The sequence below is a fragment of the Hemitrygon akajei genome, chromosome 9 (assembly GCF_048418815.1).
Source record: "Hemitrygon akajei chromosome 9, sHemAka1.3, whole genome shotgun sequence".
Taxonomy (NCBI): domain Eukaryota; kingdom Metazoa; phylum Chordata; class Chondrichthyes; order Myliobatiformes; family Dasyatidae; genus Hemitrygon; species Hemitrygon akajei.
Window position 1 is genome coordinate 165,966,421 of NC_133132.1, and position 18,857 is coordinate 165,985,277.

Below are 18,857 nucleotides of genomic sequence, written 5' to 3' on the forward strand. Positions count from 1 at the left end.
AGACATCAAGGAGCTTTCCAAATTTGTAACATTATTTTCAGTATAAAAATAAATAAAATAAAAACACTGCTTCTTTTGTTTCCATAGCATATTCTTAAGCTTTGTTCTGTAATCTCCTCTGATACTACTTATGCTCATAGTCCCTGGAGATAATACTTTCTAGTGTATTATCTTTTTCAGATTTATTAAGAAATATGGTATAAGCCAGAAAAGTTATTTTATCTTTACATGTACCATTTTGTTACTATTTTCTCTTTCCACAAAGTGTGTTTGACTAAATGAGTCTTGTTACATTCTTTTCTGATTCTTTTGAATAACTATGTAATCAGGAAAGAATGATTCAGTTCTAACCATTTTTATTAGTAGCTGCTGCATCCTCATTACTACACAGCTTTCTTACTCTGACTTAAAACTACTTGAGCTAGAGTCATATATGGCTGATCGTTACCTGTTATAGGAGTTTAATTTTAGTAGGCATTATTTACAGGTTCTTAAACAGTAAGATATTTTCTGACCATTTGGCTTTAATAAACTTTTTTTTTGGTTCCTTCTCCGTGCCTTGTGGCGAATTGGTGGTAACCTTGCTGTTTCTTAAGCATTTTCCCAAGGCTGAAATGGCAAACACGAGAAAGCATAGTTTTAAGGTGCTTCGAAGTTCATACAAGGGGGATGTTGGAGGTAAGTTTTTTAAGTGGTGGGTGTGTGGAATGCACTGCCAGCGACAGTGGTAGAGGTGAATACATTATGGTCTTTGAAGAGACTGTCAGATAGGTACATGGAGCTTAGAAAAATAGAAGGCTATGCGGTAGGGTAATTCTAGGCAGTTTCTTGAGTAGGTTACATCAGTGGTCAGCACAACATTGTGGGCTGAAGGGCCTGTAATGTGCTGTAGATTTCTATGATTCTATAATGCTATGATTTGTCTGTTTCATACGAGGCTGAGTTGCTAGATTGATGTTCAACCCAGCATGCATGGAAAACATGGAAGGAGCTGGCCGGATTCGAACCTCGGACCACTCACCTTGAAGTCCAGTGTGGATGCCACCGGCTGGCTGATTTAATAAACTTTGAAATGATTAAACTTTTATAGGTTTTCAAGACACTGAATACTTAAGTAACTGCACTGAATATAATCTGTATTTGCGGCATTCCTATTTCATTTGACCTAAGTATAAACACAATCAAAGAGTACAATTATAGAAGAGTAGAGCTCTTTTCTGTACTTCTTGGATCTTAAACACTTCAAAATTCTAAATGCAATGGGAAATAATATTGAGAAATAATAATTGTTATGCAGATGAAAATGGTAATCATTTTGTGCAAATTTCCAACTGTAGATGAATTGAGACACTTGTCAAAAATTGGAATCATTTCATTTATCTTGTTGGTAAAAATAGTGGCAGAAAAATGCCATTGAAATTAGCCTTTCCCTAGCCGAGGATTTTAACTTGAGGACCAGTGCTAGCTTTTCCCATGAAACTAGTAGAAGTATGGTCACCTGTCCCAAGGTCTGAGGACATAGTTTTTAAAGAATAGTTAATATTCTGCAAAAAAAAACAGCAAAAGAAATATAACATGAGCCTGTCAAATAAAATCAATGATCTGCCACTTTCTGTATGTTTTGTACTTAAATTTTATGATGAAAATATTGAGACTAATGATGCTATTATTTATCAATTATTAAAGTTTACACTGACTTGAAAAAGTTGTGATGGCAGAGTGAGATGTACCATTGCAGTTAGCTTTGAAGGATATGATGTTGCTACATTTGCATGCTAGGCAACAACTGTACTCAGTTATGGTATAGTTTTGACATTACTAGTCCAAGCAACATCTTTCTCTGTCTGTCTTTGTTTCTACCATCTCTCACATGGCCACAGTTTCACTATTTCACTCTCTACTTGTGTCAAGGTTAATATAAATTAATCTATTTAAATCAATACTTAATTGTTCTCTATTTCTCATTCAGTGACCAGGTTGAGATTTTTTTGGTCAGTGTCCTAGGTCCAGCTATTTTAAGCTGTTTTATCAATGAATGTTCCATTCAAGTCACAATTCCTCAGATGACACCTGCTTAAGCATGACTTTGATAATGTTCAGGCACGGGCATTAGGCCTCCAAGAAGACCACAACTTTGTTGGAGGCTTGCGCACTTCAATAACCTGGAGAGCTATGTTGGCCAGAGTCAGGGCCTTATGCTTTGGGCTCCTGTTAGGGTCACCCATGCCAAACAGGTCAAAGGGTAGGAGTCAGAAAGTATGGTCCATCGGCCCTGCAGATTTGACCCTGACTGGTCAAAAAAAATGTTGCGGAATTTTGAAGCAATGAAGAATCCTTCGATACAGATACAGAGGGAGGACTTACATTGCTACCCTAAATGCCAGTGGCATAATGAGCAATAAGTATGGGCATTAGCGTGAAAGGCGAGGAATATTTGCCCCAAAAAAATTGCCTGCCAATGACTACCTCCAACAAGAGCAAGTCTCTCTAAACACTCTTGATGTTCAATGACAGTACTTTTGCTGGTGTACCCGCCATCAACATCCCTTGACCAGAATCTCAAATGGGGCACAATGGTAGTATAGTGGTTAGCGAGACACTATTACAGCATGGGGCATCGAGTTTGGAGTTCAATTCTAATGTCGTCTGTAAGAAGTTTGTACATCCTTCCAGTGAGTGTGTGGGTTTCCTCCAGGTGCTCTCGTTCCTTCCCACATTCCAAATGCATACTAGTTAGAGAGTTAATTTTAAATTGTAAATTGTCTTCTGATTGGACTAGATGGTTTGCTGGGTGGTGCAGCTCGTCGTGCTGGAAGGACCTGTTCCATGCTATATATCTAAGTAAGTAAATAGTCTACCTATATGAGTAATGCGGTTATGAGAAGAGATCAGATGCCAGCTATATAGTAGTGGGTGACTTTCCTGAAACCCTAAAACCTTTCAGGGGAGTGCTATGATGCTTAATACATGTCTGGATTGATATATCTCTAAAGGTGCTCAAGAAATTTAACACCAGGCCTAAGTAGGGTGTTTGATTGGCACCCTATCCATCATCCTGAACATTTATTCCCTCCATCATCAGTGCATCATCTACAAACCTGCTGAACAGCATTTTCCAAACCAGCACCTTCTTCTGTTATGAAAAAGGACAAGGACAGCTGATGTATGAGAAGACACCATACCAAACAACATTCTTGAGCAAGTTCACCAGAACATTTGAACTGCAATGGTTCAAGGAGGTGGCTTACTACCTCCTTAAGGACAGTTAAGCATGGCAAATATCTACTGGCCATGTCATTTGTTGAAAAGTGAATACGCTTCAGCAGTAATTTCTAAAAAGTGTCCAGTTGTATACCTTGTTTGCTCAAGTTCATAATGGGACTTTCCAAGCTCCAGTGTAATTAGTTTATATGTTCAGGGAGTGTAAGAATGAAAGTGTGAGCTGAGGTGCAATGTCTAATTGTTGACCTGCTGCATATATTTCTCTCAATGTATGGGTTCAGTAAGATGCAAGCTAAAATTCTTTTTTGTTCTAATGCATTATTATTATTAGTAAGGGAAATAGTAAGGGACTGAGAGTCTAGTGAGATGGAGGAACTGAGGGAAATACATGTTAGTAAGGAAGTGGTGTTAGGTAAATTGAAGGGATTAAAGGCAGATAAATCCCCAGGGCCAGATGGTCTGCATCCCAGAGTGCTTAAGGAAGTAACCCAAGAAATAGTGGATGCATTAGTGATAATTTTTCAAAACTCCTTAGATTCTGGATTAGTTCCTGAGGATTGGAGGGTGGCTAATGTAACCCCACTTTTTAAAAAAGGAGGGAGAGAGAAACCGGGGAATTATAGACCGGTTAGTCTGACATCGGTGGTGGGGAAAATGCTAAAGTCGGTTATCAAAGATGTGATAACAGCACATTTGGAAAGAGGTGAAATCATCGAACAAAGTCAGCATGGATTTGTGAAAGGAAAATCATGTCTGACGAATCTTATAGAATTTTTTGAAGATGTAACTAGTAGAGTGGATAGGGGAGAGCCAGTGGATGTGGTATATTTAGATTTTCAAAAGGCTTTTGACAAGGTCCCACACAGGAGATTAGTGTGCAAACGTAAAGCACACGGTATTGGGGGTATGGTATTGATGTGGATAGAGAATTGGTTGGCAGACAGGAAGCAAAGAGTGGGAATAAACGGGACCTTTTCAGAATGGCAGGCAGTGACTAGTGGGGTACCGCAAGGCTCAGTGCTGGGACCCCAGTTGTTTACAATATATATTAATGATTTAGACGAGGGAATTAAATGCAGCATCTCCAAGTTTGCGGATGACACGAAGCTGGGAGGCGGTGTTAGCTGTGAGGAGGATGCTAAGAGGATGCAGGGTGACTTGGATAGGTTAGTTGAATGGGCAAATTCAAGGCAGATGCAATTTAATGTGGATAAATGTGAGGTTATCCACTTTGGTTGCAAGAACAGGAAAACAGATTATTATCTGAACAGTGGCCGATTAGGAAAAGGGGAGGTGCAACGAGACCTGGGTGTCATTGTACACCAGTCATTGAAGGTGGGCATGCAGGTACAGCAGGCGGTGAAAAAGGCAAATGGTATGTTGGCATTCATAGCAAAAGGATTTGAGTACAGGAGCAGGGAGGTTCTACTGCAGTTGTACAAGGCCTTGGTGAGACCACACCTGGAGTATTGTGTGCAGTTTTGGTCCCCTAATCTGAGGAAAGACATTCTTGCCATAGAAGGAGTACAAAGAAGGTTCACCAGATTGATTCCTGGGATGGCAGGACTTTCATATGAAGAAAGACTGGATCGACTAGGCTTATACTCACTGGAATTTAGAAGATTGAGGGGGGATCTTATTGAAACGTATAAAATTCTAAAGGGATTGGACAGGCTAGATGCAGGAAGATTGTTTCCAATGTTGGGGAAGTCCAGAACGCAGGGTCACAGTTTAAGGATAAAGGGGAAGCCTTTTAGGACTGAGATGAGGAAAAACTTCTTCACACAGAGAGTGGTGAATCTGTGAAATTCTCTGCCACAGGAAACAGTTGAGGCCAGTTCATTGGCTATATTTAAGAGGAAGTTAGCTAAAGGGATCAGCGGGTATGGAGAGAAAGCAGGTACAGGGTTCTGAGTTGGATGATCAGCCATGATCATACTGAATGACGGTGCAGGCTCGAAGGGCTGATTGGCCTACTCCTGCACCTATTTTCTATGTTTCTATTTGTAGTAAAATGAATGAAGCGTTAAAAACTACTGCAGCTCATCATCTTTAAAAAGCACTTATTAAACTGTATTAGTTGATACTGCTGGAATAGAAAAGCTATCAATAGGAGTGCGCCGAACATAACTTGCATTCTGCCCTTCTGGAAATTGATTTATTTTTATCTGTGTAATTTAGCACACTCAGCTTTTATTTTGAAATGAACAGATTCAGATCTGCATTGTGTTACTTCCTGTGCAGTCAGGAAGAGGTAAGTAGGAAAGCACATTGCCAGGCAGAAGGCCAGAGATTTATGTTAGGAGCTAAGGCAGTGTCTGTCTAAATCTATCCTGTTGTTTCTCCAGCAGAAGCGTTGTTTGTAAGTTGATGTTAGATTGTTTAGAAGATACATTTTATTAAATGTATCAATAATTTTTTTCTGTATAGAATGTTAAATTTGAGTTTATTAGTCACTCACTTAGATGCTAATGGTTTACACATACTATTTTCCTGTAGTATTTACTTGTCGGAATCTTATGATATTTACCTGCAGGACTAAGTTCTTACTTATCTGTGTATATTTTCTTGTGTGAATGGAGCAATGTTTTAATTATACTGTTTTTTGTCACTTTTCAATTTCACTCCTTATTCACTATGTCATGCCATTGAATCTGCAATAAACCCAAGGAGCTAGGATGCTATATCCTTACTCTCATGTCATTTTTGAAAGGAGTTTGGCTGACTGTCCAGCTGACGTTGCAACACCTCAGTGAGGGCAGTACAACTAGCATTCAGTATTTGTAAAACAACTGAAAAGTTATGATATTTTGAGGATTTTGTTTTAAGAAACATTTTATTAACAGAAATAATGACAGCAGAACAAACTTTTGCTCCGTGCAAAAGCACATTGTTAATATGATCTTTCCCACTGCTATTTGAATTTCATCTCTAATCAGGATTCTGTTCTTCTGATCAAAATAGAGTCACAATATTAGTCATTTACATCACCCATTCACCCACATCATGATTGGGCAATTAGATACCCTGAAAAGGAAGAAGTTTTATCCTCTGATGAATACAACCCATTGGAATCTTTTGAAGGTAATTGAATATAAACTTGATCATCTTTGTGCAGATGTAATATAGCGCTTCCTGAAGCCTGATCAATGTAACCTTTTTTATAGTCATCATATGTGTACATTACAGCTTTACCATTTTTGTATAATCCAATCCAGACATTTGCTCCTTGGACTTGTATGTGATAAGAAAATTGATAGATGCCGGGTACATCACATGTAAAGATTCCAGTTGATGGATCATAATTATCATTAGAATTAATTAATATTCTATCAAATTTCACTGGTTTGCCTGTTGATGAATATGAACGAGACAGCATGGCTGTAAATGCTGGAATAGAACTAGCTTCCTCTGACATGCTGGAGTCATCATCATCGTCATCATCATGTTTTCCTGATCGTACAATCATCCTTCCCGGTGGGCCTGGTGGACCAGGACGTCCTGGAAGGCCTGGGGGGCCTTGTCGTCCAGGTGAACCAGGTAGCCCAGCAGGTATTTTTCCATAATATTCACCTGGTTTTCCAGGTGGCCCAGGAGGACCTGGATCTCCCTTTTCTCCAGGGTATCCAGGGGACCCTTGTGATCCAGATGGTCCTCGTGGACCAGATGGTCCAGGGGCACCTCTCATTCCTTCTTTACCTGGAAATCCAGGTGGCCCAGAAGGTCCTGGAGAACCTGGGATACCTGATTTACCTGGTGATCCAGCTGCACCTGTGTCACCCTTTTGACCAGGTGGACCTTGTTGTCCCTGTGAGCCTGGCCTTCCAGGTTGACCTGGAGACCCTGGTGTTCCTGGTGCACCATTTGGCCCTGGTAGTCCTTTTGATCCTGGATACCCTTGTGGACCTGATGGTCCTGGAAGACCTCTTGATCCTGGTGCCCCAGCAGATCCTGGTAACCCTCTTGGACCTTGTTCTCCTGGTGAACCAGCTTTTCCAGCAGCCCCTGGAGCTCCAGGCTGTCCTCTTTCTCCTTTTTTCCCTTGTTCTCCAGGGTAACCATTTGCACCTGCAGGACCACGCTCTCCTTTTGGACCTTGACTTCCGGGTTTTCCAATGCCTGGCAATCCAGGTGCTCCTGTCAAACCTTCTTTACCCCTTGAGCCCTTTGGTCCTGGAGCTCCTGTTGGCCCTGGTCTTCCATTTGCTCCAGGCTTTCCATGTCCTGGTTGTCCAGATGGTCCTGGTGGTCCTCTCTGGCCTTGTGCTCCTGGCATTCCCTGGGAACCTGGGGCACCTTTTTCACCCTTTGCACCTGGTTTACCGGGGGAACCAGCAGGCCCAGGACGTCCAATTCCATTTGATCCGGGTTCACCCGGAGGCCCTCTTGGTCCTGGAGCACCTTTAACTCCTGGGTGCCCTGGAGCTCCTGAGCCCCTTTCTCCCTTTGGCCCTGGATTACCGGGACTTCCTGGTTTTCCGTTCTCTCCAGGTGACCCTGGTGCTCCTGGATAACCTCTTGCTCCTTGGGGACCTGTTTTACCTGGAATTGACAATCCAGGAGGCCCAGAAGGTCCACTTGGCCCTGGACTGCCTCTTTCTCCTTGTTTCCCAGGAGATCCCCTGTCACCTTTCTCTCCAGGGTATCCACTTGCACCTGGTTTTCCTGGGGCTCCTGGACTGCCTGGTTTCCCTGGAAATGATTTTCCCTCTGGTCCTTGTGGTCCAGGTTTACCAGGAGGTCCTGGCATTCCGATACCTGGTCTTCCAGCTTGACCAGGTGACCCTGGTGGACCAGGGGGCCCACGTGGCCCACGCGGTCCACGTGGTCCACGTTTTATTCCTTTTGCAGAAAGAAAGAAAATATACTTTAGATTTACTCACAAAATAATAATTTTTATTTGTTACTTTAAAAAAATATTCCTGATCCAAGTCACAGTTATTGTGAATTGTTTTACCCATAAAATACCAGCGCTCTGCTTTTTAAATTCATCTCAAGCCTGAAATTAAGCTTCTTATGTTCGTTCCTAAAAATTTATCATCAGTAGAAATTCAGTTCAGCACTGGTCTGATGATTGTGCCTCTTGGTGAGGTGTATTTCTGCCATCATTCCATTATTAGTTATTGTCCCTTTAGCTGCTTTTGTGTGGGCATCAGAATTCCAACTCTCAAATCTTCCCTTGACCTTTCTCTCTACCTCCGCCCCCCCCCCCCCCCCCCACACCATGAGCTTTATATAACTGGTTTGACCAAGTTCCTGGTCATATTTCTTGTTTTGGATATTAAACCCAGGAACACTACCTCACTCCTTATTTATTTCTGTTTTTGCACTACTTATTTGTTAACGAGTGAATATGCATAATTCACAAGTTTTTTCTATATGAATCATATATTGCATTGTATTGCTGCTGCAAATTTAACAGATTTCACAATATATGCTGGTGATTTTAAACCTTATTCTAATTCTGAATGATGATGTGGTAGTTACCATTAAAATATGAACAGGAAACAGAATTATTTCTTAATCCTGTTACAGTATGTGGATTGGCTCGTGAGGCTAGAACATATTGCCTGTGCTTATTGGCTAACCCTTTCCTCCGTTGTAAATAGTATGTTCCTCTCAGGAACTACTTATTCATTCGTTTTAAAACCACCATCACTCCTTTATAAATAAACAACTTATACACCGAATATTACTGCTCCATTTCCAATCTACATTTCCTTTTTAAAGTTGTTGATAATGTCACTTCCCCATCCCCATGCTTTTCTTTAGCTTAGCTCCATATTTAAGTCTCTAAGAAACTGTCCGCACATTCCAAAGCTCTGAAGAAATTTCAGCCCAAGTCGTTCTTCTGAACCTATCTGCAGTTTTTCACACACCTATCCATAGCATTCTCCAGCAAAGCTTGTTTTGCTGGTGACACTTTATTCCCTTGGCTAGTATAGCTGAGTAAATTCTTCTGACGAAAACCATGCCCAGCAATAAATTCTCACCTTTTTGTTATGGGTGTCAACTAATTTAATCTAGGTTCCACTTTTGCTTCCTCTCCCATTTATCTCTTGCAATTTAATTTCAGGCTGTTTATATTGAATGTTGTTTGCCATCCAGTGCATTAAAGAATATTTTGCTCTCAATTAAAATGATTGATTAAAAAAACTACAGGTCTGCATGCAGTTGTAAACTGGATATCAAGCAGATTATGAAAAGTACTCAGCGATATTGTTAAAAGTCAGGGTTAATAAATGCTTGCATTTTATTCAAATTTTGTAAGTGGTGTAGCAAATTAATTTTATTTCCTGATGGAAATTCACTTCTAAATTAACTTGCCTCATAGAACCTAATTTTTTTCATTAATTAGACATAATGTTTGCAGAAATATTCTTTCAATATTTCTGTCAAACATTGTGTCTAATTTTCTCCAATTTTTCTCTCAATTTATTTTCAGTAAGTGTTCACTTTAATTTCACTTCATTTGGTGATTTTGCCTTCTATTCTTTATAAAGCTGCTTTTAAACAATCAAATGCAGATCGTTTCAGTTACTTAGAAGTTTAATTTAAAAATCATGCTGTGGTTTGTCCTTACAGTAGCGTAGTTGTTTCTTTCTGCTCACAATCATGTTCTGATTTTTGAGATTCCTTTCCCTTGCAGTGTGACAGAACTACAACTTTATTTTTCTTATATAGCCTTTCATTCCAACCTTTTGGTCTATTTTTGCCTCTACTGGTGCCTACAGTTACAGCTGAAGTTCAATTACCCTTTCTCTATTCCAAGGATATGAAAGAAAGATTGTTATTAATTCTCCATGTGGAGTGAGATTGTTGAATAGTATTTAATATTTTACAGAAATTAATATATTTTCTTGAATATCCATGGTTAAGTCTTTAGTTGTAATTCTATGCAAAACTAAACATGATTTTGAGAGAGCACAAAAGTACCATTGAAGATTTAGTCATAATTTAATTTTTCTTTGTTATTCTACTTCTGATTTCCCACATTAAATGAAGATTCACGTAACTTTAGAGAATATGAAGGCCATCTTTTTCTTCAGTGGAGGAGTAAGTATTTGAGAAATATGTTGTTTAAATGTTTTGAATAAACATGATTTATATTTCCTTCTGAGCAGCTTAAATTTTACAGTTTTTAATTAAAAATAAATGTATTTTTGCAGTCATTACAGACATGAGGGGGTCAGACTATGAGGAGAGATTGAGTTGCCTGGGACTTGTTGGCATTCAGAAGAATGAGGAGATCTTGTAGAAGCATATAAAATTATGAGGGGGATAGATAAGATAGAGGCAGGAAAGTTGTTTCCACTGGTAGGTCAAACTAGAACTAGGGGACATAGCCTCAAGGTTTGGGGGAGTAAAGTTAGGATAGAGCCAAGGAGGAACAGCTTTTCCCAAAGCCAAAGAGTGGTGGTTCTTACGTCATGTATATAAAAGAAGAATCAATATGCATTGTGATTTAAATTGCTGTGTGTTTCAATTATGGTTGTATGGAATTGATTAAAGAGTAAAAATAATACATGATAAAGAATCGGTTTTACTTTCCACATAGATGATAATCCTCTATTGTTGTTCATCCTGTGGGAGCAGCTTAACCTGATAAGTAACCAAATCTACCTGTGACTACGTCAGAGTAAGAACCCTGCTTACCATTTGGAAGATTGAAGAAATCATTGAGTAATCAAATAATGTATAATATTTTCTGTTTACAGTTACCATTAATAGAGTTTTAAGGGCACTGGCATTGTACAAGATTTTGATGAGGCTGCACATGGAATTGTGTTTGTTGTCTGTTTTAGGTAAGATACCACTAAGATGCAAAGAGTGCAAAGAATCTTGCCAGGATTCCAGGGTCTTAATTATAAGAAACAGTTGGGTATGGTAGGACTTCATTCTTGGGAGCATAGGAGCCTGAGAAATGATGACCTTCTCGATCTCTATACTATTATGAGAGGTATGGGTAAGGAAAATGTACACAGATTTAACCTCAGGAAAAGGGAATCAAATATGAAAAGATATAGTGTGGAGGGAACCCGAGGGGTCACTTCTTCACACAAAAGGGTGGTGCATATGTACATAGAAACATAGAAAACCTACAGCATAATACAGACTCTTTGGCCCACAAAGCTGAGCCAAAGATGCCCTTACCTAGGGTTACCCATAGCCCTCTATTTTTCTGAGTGCCATGTACCTGTCCAGGAGTTTCTTGAAAGACCCTATTGTATCCGCCTCCACCACCGTCACATGCAGCCCATTCCACGCACTTACCACTCCCTGCATAAAAATCTTACCCCTGACATCTTCTCTGTACCTATGGAATGGAATGCTAGAGAAAGTGGCTGAGCCGGGTACAATAACTACATATTAAGTACATTTAGACATGTACATGGATAGGAAGTGTTTAGAGCGGGGCCCTTTGGTTAATGGTAGGGATCTATGGCATAAAAAGGTTGTGAACCGCTGGTTTAGAGGGATGTGGGCCAAATGCAGGCATACAGGACTATCTGAGATGGGCATCTTGATCAGTAGGGACAAATTGGTCTGCAGGGCTTGTTTCCATACTCTGTGACTGTGGCATCATACTAGTGTCTCGCAACAAAATAATTGTGCATCTACTGCTTTATTTTGCTCACACTTTTATTGGTTTTTCTACCCGATCATCATTAATATGAAATCGGTATGTTTAGGCTACATATGCAACATTGCATTGGAATTTCTTTTTTGTTGTAAAAGAAAACTTCCGTGCCAATTATTGCCAATTCAGTTATTTTGAATTTTGAATTGAATTGAATTTATTTCTTACATACTTCACATACATGAGGAGTAAAAATCTTTACGTTATGTCTCCGTCTAAATGTATAATATAATTTATAATAAATAGAACAGTCAATGTAACATAGAAATACACTCAAATCAACGTGAGTTAATCAGTCTTATGGCCTGGGGGAAGAAGTTATCTCAGAGCCCGTTGGTCCAGTCTTTTATGCTGTGGTACTGTTTCCCGAATTGCAGCAGCTGGAATAGATTGTGATTGGGGTGACTCAGGTCCCCAGTGATCCTTCAGGCCCTTTTTACACACCTGTCTTTGTAAATGTCCTGAATCATGGGAAATTCACAACTACAGCTACGCTGGGCTGTCCGTACCACTCTCTGCAGAATCCTGTGATTAAGGAGGTACAGTTCCCATACCAGGCAGTGATACAACCAGTCAGCATGCTCTCAATTGTGACCCTGTAGAAAGTTCTAAGGATTTGGGGGCCCATACCAAACTTCCTCAACCGTCTGAGATGAAAGAGGCGCTGTTGTGCCTTTTTCACACAGCTGGTGTGTACAAACCACATGAGATCCTCGGTGATATGGATGCCGAGGAACTTAAAGCTGTTTATCCTCTCAACCCCAAATCATTGATATCACTAGGGGTTAGCCGGTCTCCATTCCTCCTGTAATCCACAATCAACTCCTTTGTTTTTGCGACATTGAGGGAGAGGTGGTTTTCTTGACACCACTGTGTCAGAGGGATGACTTCTTCCCTTTAGGCCACCTCGTTTGTTGCTTGAGATTAGGCCAATCAATATTGTGTCATTGGCAAATTGAATTAGCAAATTAGAGCTGTGGGTGGCGACACAGTCATGGGTATACCGGGAGTAAAGGAGGGGACTTAGTACACAGCCCTGAGGGCTGAAATGTTCAATTATTGGCCACAATAAACATCTGGTTTTGTTTTCTATCTGTAGTTATTTTACTGTTTGAGGATAGAAGGGAATTAAACTGTAATAGGCGAGTCAATGCTTTCTTTCTAACGTCAATCTTTGTGTTTTCGACTTCTGCTTTTCCCATGTCTTTTAGGTGTCTATTCAAAACTGTTACATGTGTTCAGCAGGGATGATGTCATCAAACTGCCTGATCAACCAAGGAAAAGAGAAAATGGGGAATTGTGTTCTTTGTGCATAATATTAGTTTTGGGGATAAAAAAGTGACCAAGATGTTTCAGAATCTGGTTTAATATCACTGGAAAATGCTTACTTTCACATTAAACTAGTATCCCACATGCATAGCATAACATTTTTGATTTTTTTTTTGGAGAAAGGTGCAAAGCTATGCTGACAATGGAGAGACATTAAATATCTGAAGAAGCTTTGGGATTCTACAAATACAAACTCAGAAACTCTGAAGTTAATGTTAGTTTAATAGTTTAACATTGATAGTTTTGATTTTGTTGCAGTTGCAAAATCCACACTGTGGTTTATAATAGAGAACTATTATTTACATTTAAAAATAATGTAGTATTTGTATGAAGATTCAAACAATGCAAGTCAAACTTACCACCTTCATTGCTGTTTGAATCATCTCCATCCCAGTCATTTCCATCCGTTTCATTTTCGCCTGCGTCATTTTCGCCTGCATCATTTTCACCAGCGTCATTTTCACCCGAGTCACTTCCACCTGAATCATTTCCATCTGAATCACCTCATTTTAGAAAATAAGTAAAATATTAAAGTTAATCAAAAATTTGTTATTTGTTATGTTTGAAAAATTTTTAAAGCTAAAATCTTATGCAGCACCTTCTTAAGTATTTAATTAGAATATAATACTCACTTATTCTAGTTTTCATGTAGTTTGCTGGAGCAAAGAAAGGCATCATACTGTGTAATATTTGTGGGGATCATCTTAGTACCCAGTTCAAGCATGATAGATTATAATAAAGTAAGACGTGCTCACACTCACATTTCTGGTGGTAGGGTTTGTGGAGGTTGGCAAGCATTGAAAACATTAACTGCAAAACGTAAAAGCTAGGCTTTGAAAAAAGGCCAGTGAGATGTAGGCAAATTCAGTGATGTATAGCTCATTTGTGTAACTAGAATGCAAGCATAACACTGGCTTCTTAAGTACTTTGGATGATAAGTCCAATTTTTGTAAGTTAGGGGTTCCCAACTTTTAGTCCATGGACTCCTCAGTTAATGGTAAAGGGTCCATGGCATTAAAAAAGGCTGGGAACCCCTGTTATAAGTGCTTCCTGATTTTTGCACGTGTGATCATTGTCTCATACTCTTACACGTGCATTTGGTTGATGAAAGTAACCATAAGTTAAGTGGGTAAAGGATCCCAAGATCACTTCTATTTATCAATAACTTCGAATCTTCGATCCTGACTATCTAATGCCAAAGAATGCTGAGTGTCTGTACAAACATGGGAACATAAGAAATAGGAGTAAAAGTAGGCCATTTGGACTTGTGAGTCTCTCTGCCATTCATGTGATCATGGCTAATCAATCTTCTGCCCATTACCATTTTCTTTTTTTCCATTACTATCTGTTAATAAGGAATGCATCAACCTCAGTTCTGAATACCAATAACTGAGACTCCATAATATTTTTTGGTACGAAGGATTAAGATCGTGACCCCTGGTTCTAATTTGAGTCAAGGTATCCTCCCAGAATCTGCCTTACTGAGACATCATGTATTTTTATGTTTCTATAAAATCACCTCTCTCCTTTATTTTAAATAGAAACTCAGACTACTTAATTTGATCTTTTATGATACATTTACAGTTGCTGTACTCTTGGCTAGAAAGCAAATCCATTTTTAAGGTAAGGAGATCAAAATTGTTGTCAGTATTTCAGGTGTGATCTCATCAAAGTCCGACACAATTGCAGAAAGATAAATTTGAGAATAAATTACTTTTGTACTCAAATCCTACTGCAGTAAAACCTGAGTTAAAAAGGAAAGACTGAATAGTTTAGGACTTTATTCCTTGGAAGGTAGAAGATTGAGAGGAGATTTGATTGAGCTAAACAAAATTATGAGGGGTATAGATACAAGCATGCTTTTTCCACTGAGATTTGATGTGACGACAATTAGAGGTCATGGTTTAAGGGTGAAATGTGAAATGTTTAAGGGGAATATGAGGGGAAACTTCTCACTTAGAGTGTGCTATGAGCTGCCAGTGCAAGTGGTGCATGTGAGATTGATTTCAATGTTTAAGCAAAGTATGGATAGATAGATGGATAGTAAGGATATGGAGGCCAATGATCCTGGTGCAGGTCGATGGGAGTAGGCAGTTTGAATGGCTCGGCGTGGACTGGATGGGCTGAATGGCCTGTTTCTGTGCTGTACTTTTCCATGATTCTAAATCATTTGCTTCCTAATTGCCTGACTCCCTGACAATTAGCTTTCAGTAACTTAAGTAGAAGGACACTCAGTTCTTGATCATCAGCCATTCCCAATCTCAGGTTCAAATGTTTTAAATATTTCTGTTTATTACTACTGTAATGGATAACTTTACATTTGGCTGCCATGTTGTTTTTCATGTACTGACTTTGATCTTTTTTTGCATCCTTAACACTGCTCATATCTCCACTTCTGTTTCACATTGTTAGCATGAAACAAAAGTTACCTTCAGTCTTCCCAGGCAAATAATCTGTACAGTATGTGTGAATAGTAAAGTGGTGGAAAGTTGTTGCCTTATGTATATAATAATGTATTTATAGGATAGTGTGTATATAAATGAAGTACGTATAACTCTGCATATCAAAAAAATTGGTTGAATAATGTATGCCTGGAGTACAAAATGCATATACATACTGCCCATGGTAAAAGAAAAGTGAAATACTACAGAAGCTGAAAGTCTAAAGTTATTATATAATGCTGAAAGTGTCACCAGGTCAAGCACCACCTGTAAAGAATGAAAGGGATTAAGGTTTAAAAAAATAATTACCTGTTTTCAGAAATCCAGTATATGGAATTATTTATTATTAGTTGTGATAAAAGGTCATTAAATCAAGACATTAATTTTATTTTCTTCCTCTACATATCCCTCTTGATCTGTTAGCTATTTCAAATGGTGATAGTGATTTAAGTATAGTAGCAGGAGAATATCTGTAAGGGATGTACTATACAAAGGAACTTTTGAATTGAATAGAGAACCTATTGTAGTGGAACAGTTTTGTTTTTTTGTCAACTAAATTTTATTTTTGAATGTTTAAGATGTGTCATTGACGAAATAATAAAGTTCAGCTTGTTCAGTTTTGACTGTTACGAACCAGTGTAAGTATCATTTGTCTTAAGTTCAAGCTTACCTCCGTTGGTTTTCCATCGGCGAGTCTTGTGGCCCTTTCCGTAGGCCAAGGTCAGGGTGAGAAGTAATAAAAGCGCAATAATTTGTTTTGATACCATGGTTGTAGATCAGATCTGTAGTTGATAAATGTTTTTGCAAATATTAATAAAACAAGGTCCAGAGTAATTTAAGTATATTCAGTAGAATTGCATGAGTTGAGCTTAAATAGAATTGATTATTAGATCTTTCAGCCTAAATCTATGGTGAAGTGTTTTGAGAGATTGGCTATGGCTAGAAACAAGTCCTGTGTAAACAGGAACCGAGATGCACTACAGTTTGCCTTTTGTTACAATAGATCCACAGCGGATGCGATCTCATTGAGTTTTCACGTGGCCTTGGATCACCTGGACAATAGTAATAGTTACATCAGGCTGCTGTTAATTGACTACAGCTCAGCTTATAACGTAGTTATTCCTACAGTTCTGATCAAAAACTTCCAAAACCTGGGCCTCTGTACCTCCCTCTGCAACTGGATCCTTGACTTCCTCCTCATAGTCTGCCAAGGGAAATAAAGTCTCCACATCGTTGATAATCAATACTGGCACACCTCAAGAATATGTGCTTAGCCCACTACTTAACTCTCTCTACACCCATGACTGTGTGGCTAGGAACAGCTCAAATACCATCCATAAATTTGCTGACAAGGCAACTATTATTGGCAAAATTTCTGCTGGTGATGAGAAGGTGTACAGGAGCAACATACAGCAGCTTGTTGAGTGGTGTCACAGTAACAACCTTGCAGTCAATGTCACTAAGACCAAAGAATTGATTGTGGACTTCAGAAAGTGTAAGACAAGGGAATATACACCAGTTCTCATCAAGGGAGCAGAAGTGGAAAGGTGAGCAATTTCAAGTTACTGGATTTCAACATCTCTGAGGATCTATCCTGGCTCCAACAAAGAAGGCATGACAGCAGTTCTATTTCATTTGAAGTTTGAGGAGATTTTGTATGTCAACAAAGACACTCGCGAATTTTTACAGATGTACCATGGAGACCATTCTAACTGGCTGCATCACCGTCTGGTATTGTGGTGGGGGTGCACAAGATCGAAATAAGCTGCAGAAAATTGTGGACTCAACTCAAGCATGTGCCTGCCCAGCATCCAGGACATCTTCAAGGAGAGATGCCTCAAAAAGGCGGCATCCTTTATAAAGGACCTCCATCACCCAGGACATGCCCTCTTCTCATTGCTACCATCAGAGAAGAGATACAGGATCATAAGATCACAAGACAAAGGAGCAGAAGTAGGCCATTTGGCCCATCGAGTCTGTTCCGCCACTGCACCATGAACACCACTATTCTCCCATCTAGTTCCAATTTCTGGCTTTTTCCCCATATCACTTGATACGCTGACTAATTAGATACCTATCAATCTCCTCCTTAAACACCCCCAATGATCGGGCCTCCACAGCTGTATGTGGCAATGAATTCCATAATTCCACGACCCTCTGGCTAAAAAAAATTCTCATCTCTGTTTTAAATGGGTCCCCTCTAATTCTAAGACTGTGGCCTCTTGTCCTGGACTCACCCACCAAGGGAAACAGCCTTTCCACATCTACTCTGTCCAACCCTTTCAACATTCGAAATGTTTCTATGAGATCCCCTCTCATTCTTCTATACTCTAATGAATATACATGCTCAACGATTCAGGAAGAGCTCCTTCCCCTCTGCTACTAGATTTCTGAATAGACATGGAACCCATGAACACTACTTCATTCTTTTTTCTCTTTAAGCATTACTTGTTTGATTTAACTTTTTAATATATATATATTTACTGTAATAATTTATTATATATTGCATTATACTGCTGCTGCACAATAAAACATTTCATAACATCTGCTGGTAATATTAGATTTGATTCTGAATACATTACCAATTTAAGAAAACATTTATTTCATTACGTTTTGCTATAAAGCTTTTAAGATATTCTGAAAGGTCTCACTTGCACTCAGATAATATGTAAATGCTGAAAATGTTACTTTACCAATACACTTCTGCACCCTACAGCTGAACTGTATGGCTGCGTACAACCTGAACTGATGCACGTAATGCAGTGTGCTAGCAAGCAGACTGATTGGTGTGTTAATCTCAACATATGCACACAGAAATTGATCTTTGGCATCCTGGTACTCCAAGTAAACAGTAGCATAAAATGAAGTTCGAACATACCAGCATAATTTAGATTTCAGAACCTTGCTTCAGTCCAGTTTTCCCTGGTGATTGATCTCTGCAATGGGTAATGGAGATTTGACTTTTAAGCAGAATGTCATGTATTTATATCTGGGAGACTTTAGCTCTGGACAACTGAAATCTTTTAACTCCTCCTTTTCAAAACATAAGTGCTAATTATGAATTTTATGTTTACATGTATTTCTTGCGTCAGAAGGTGAGGTCAGCCTAGTGGGCTGCTTGTGGTTAGAGCTTCCTTGCCATCTTAAGGATTAGTATCTATCGCGTGCAGTTAGTTTATCATCCAAATAGGGGGCAGATCATTTTTAACTATTTTAGGAAGCAG

The 18,857-nt window shown here is 39.2% G+C and overlaps 2 protein-coding genes and 1 long non-coding RNA gene across 5 annotated transcripts in view; 2 read left to right on the forward strand and 1 right to left on the reverse strand.

Moving 5' to 3' along the window:
* The window catches only part of nt5dc1 (5'-nucleotidase domain containing 1), a 611,704-nt gene that overhangs the window by 76,356 nt on the left and 516,491 nt on the right, over positions 1–18,857 (forward strand). The window lies entirely within an intron of this gene.
* Positions 6,042–18,651, reverse strand: LOC140733715 (uncharacterized). Of its 3 annotated transcripts, none has more exons than XM_073057423.1 (4): positions 18,512–18,651; positions 16,304–16,415; positions 13,552–13,686; positions 6,042–8,064 (listed from the first exon to the last, which is right to left on the reverse strand). In XM_073057423.1, exons 2-4 carry the CDS (start codon positions 16,398–16,400, stop codon positions 6,227–6,229), a joined length of 2,070 nt encoding a protein of 689 aa, XP_072913524.1. In that variant the 5' UTR covers positions 16,401–16,415; positions 18,512–18,651; the 3' UTR covers positions 6,042–6,226. The 3 variants fall into 3 exon arrangements, with proteins under 3 accessions (XP_072913524.1, XP_072913523.1, XP_072913522.1); XM_073057422.1 differs by having other exon boundaries at positions 13,555–13,695; XM_073057421.1 differs by having other exon boundaries at positions 6,043–8,064; positions 13,552–13,695.
* Positions 10,047–14,805, forward strand: LOC140733726 (uncharacterized). The gene is made up of 3 exons (XR_012100342.1): positions 10,047–10,278; positions 10,941–11,027; positions 14,777–14,805. It is a non-coding gene; the product is annotated as an uncharacterized lncRNA (long non-coding RNA).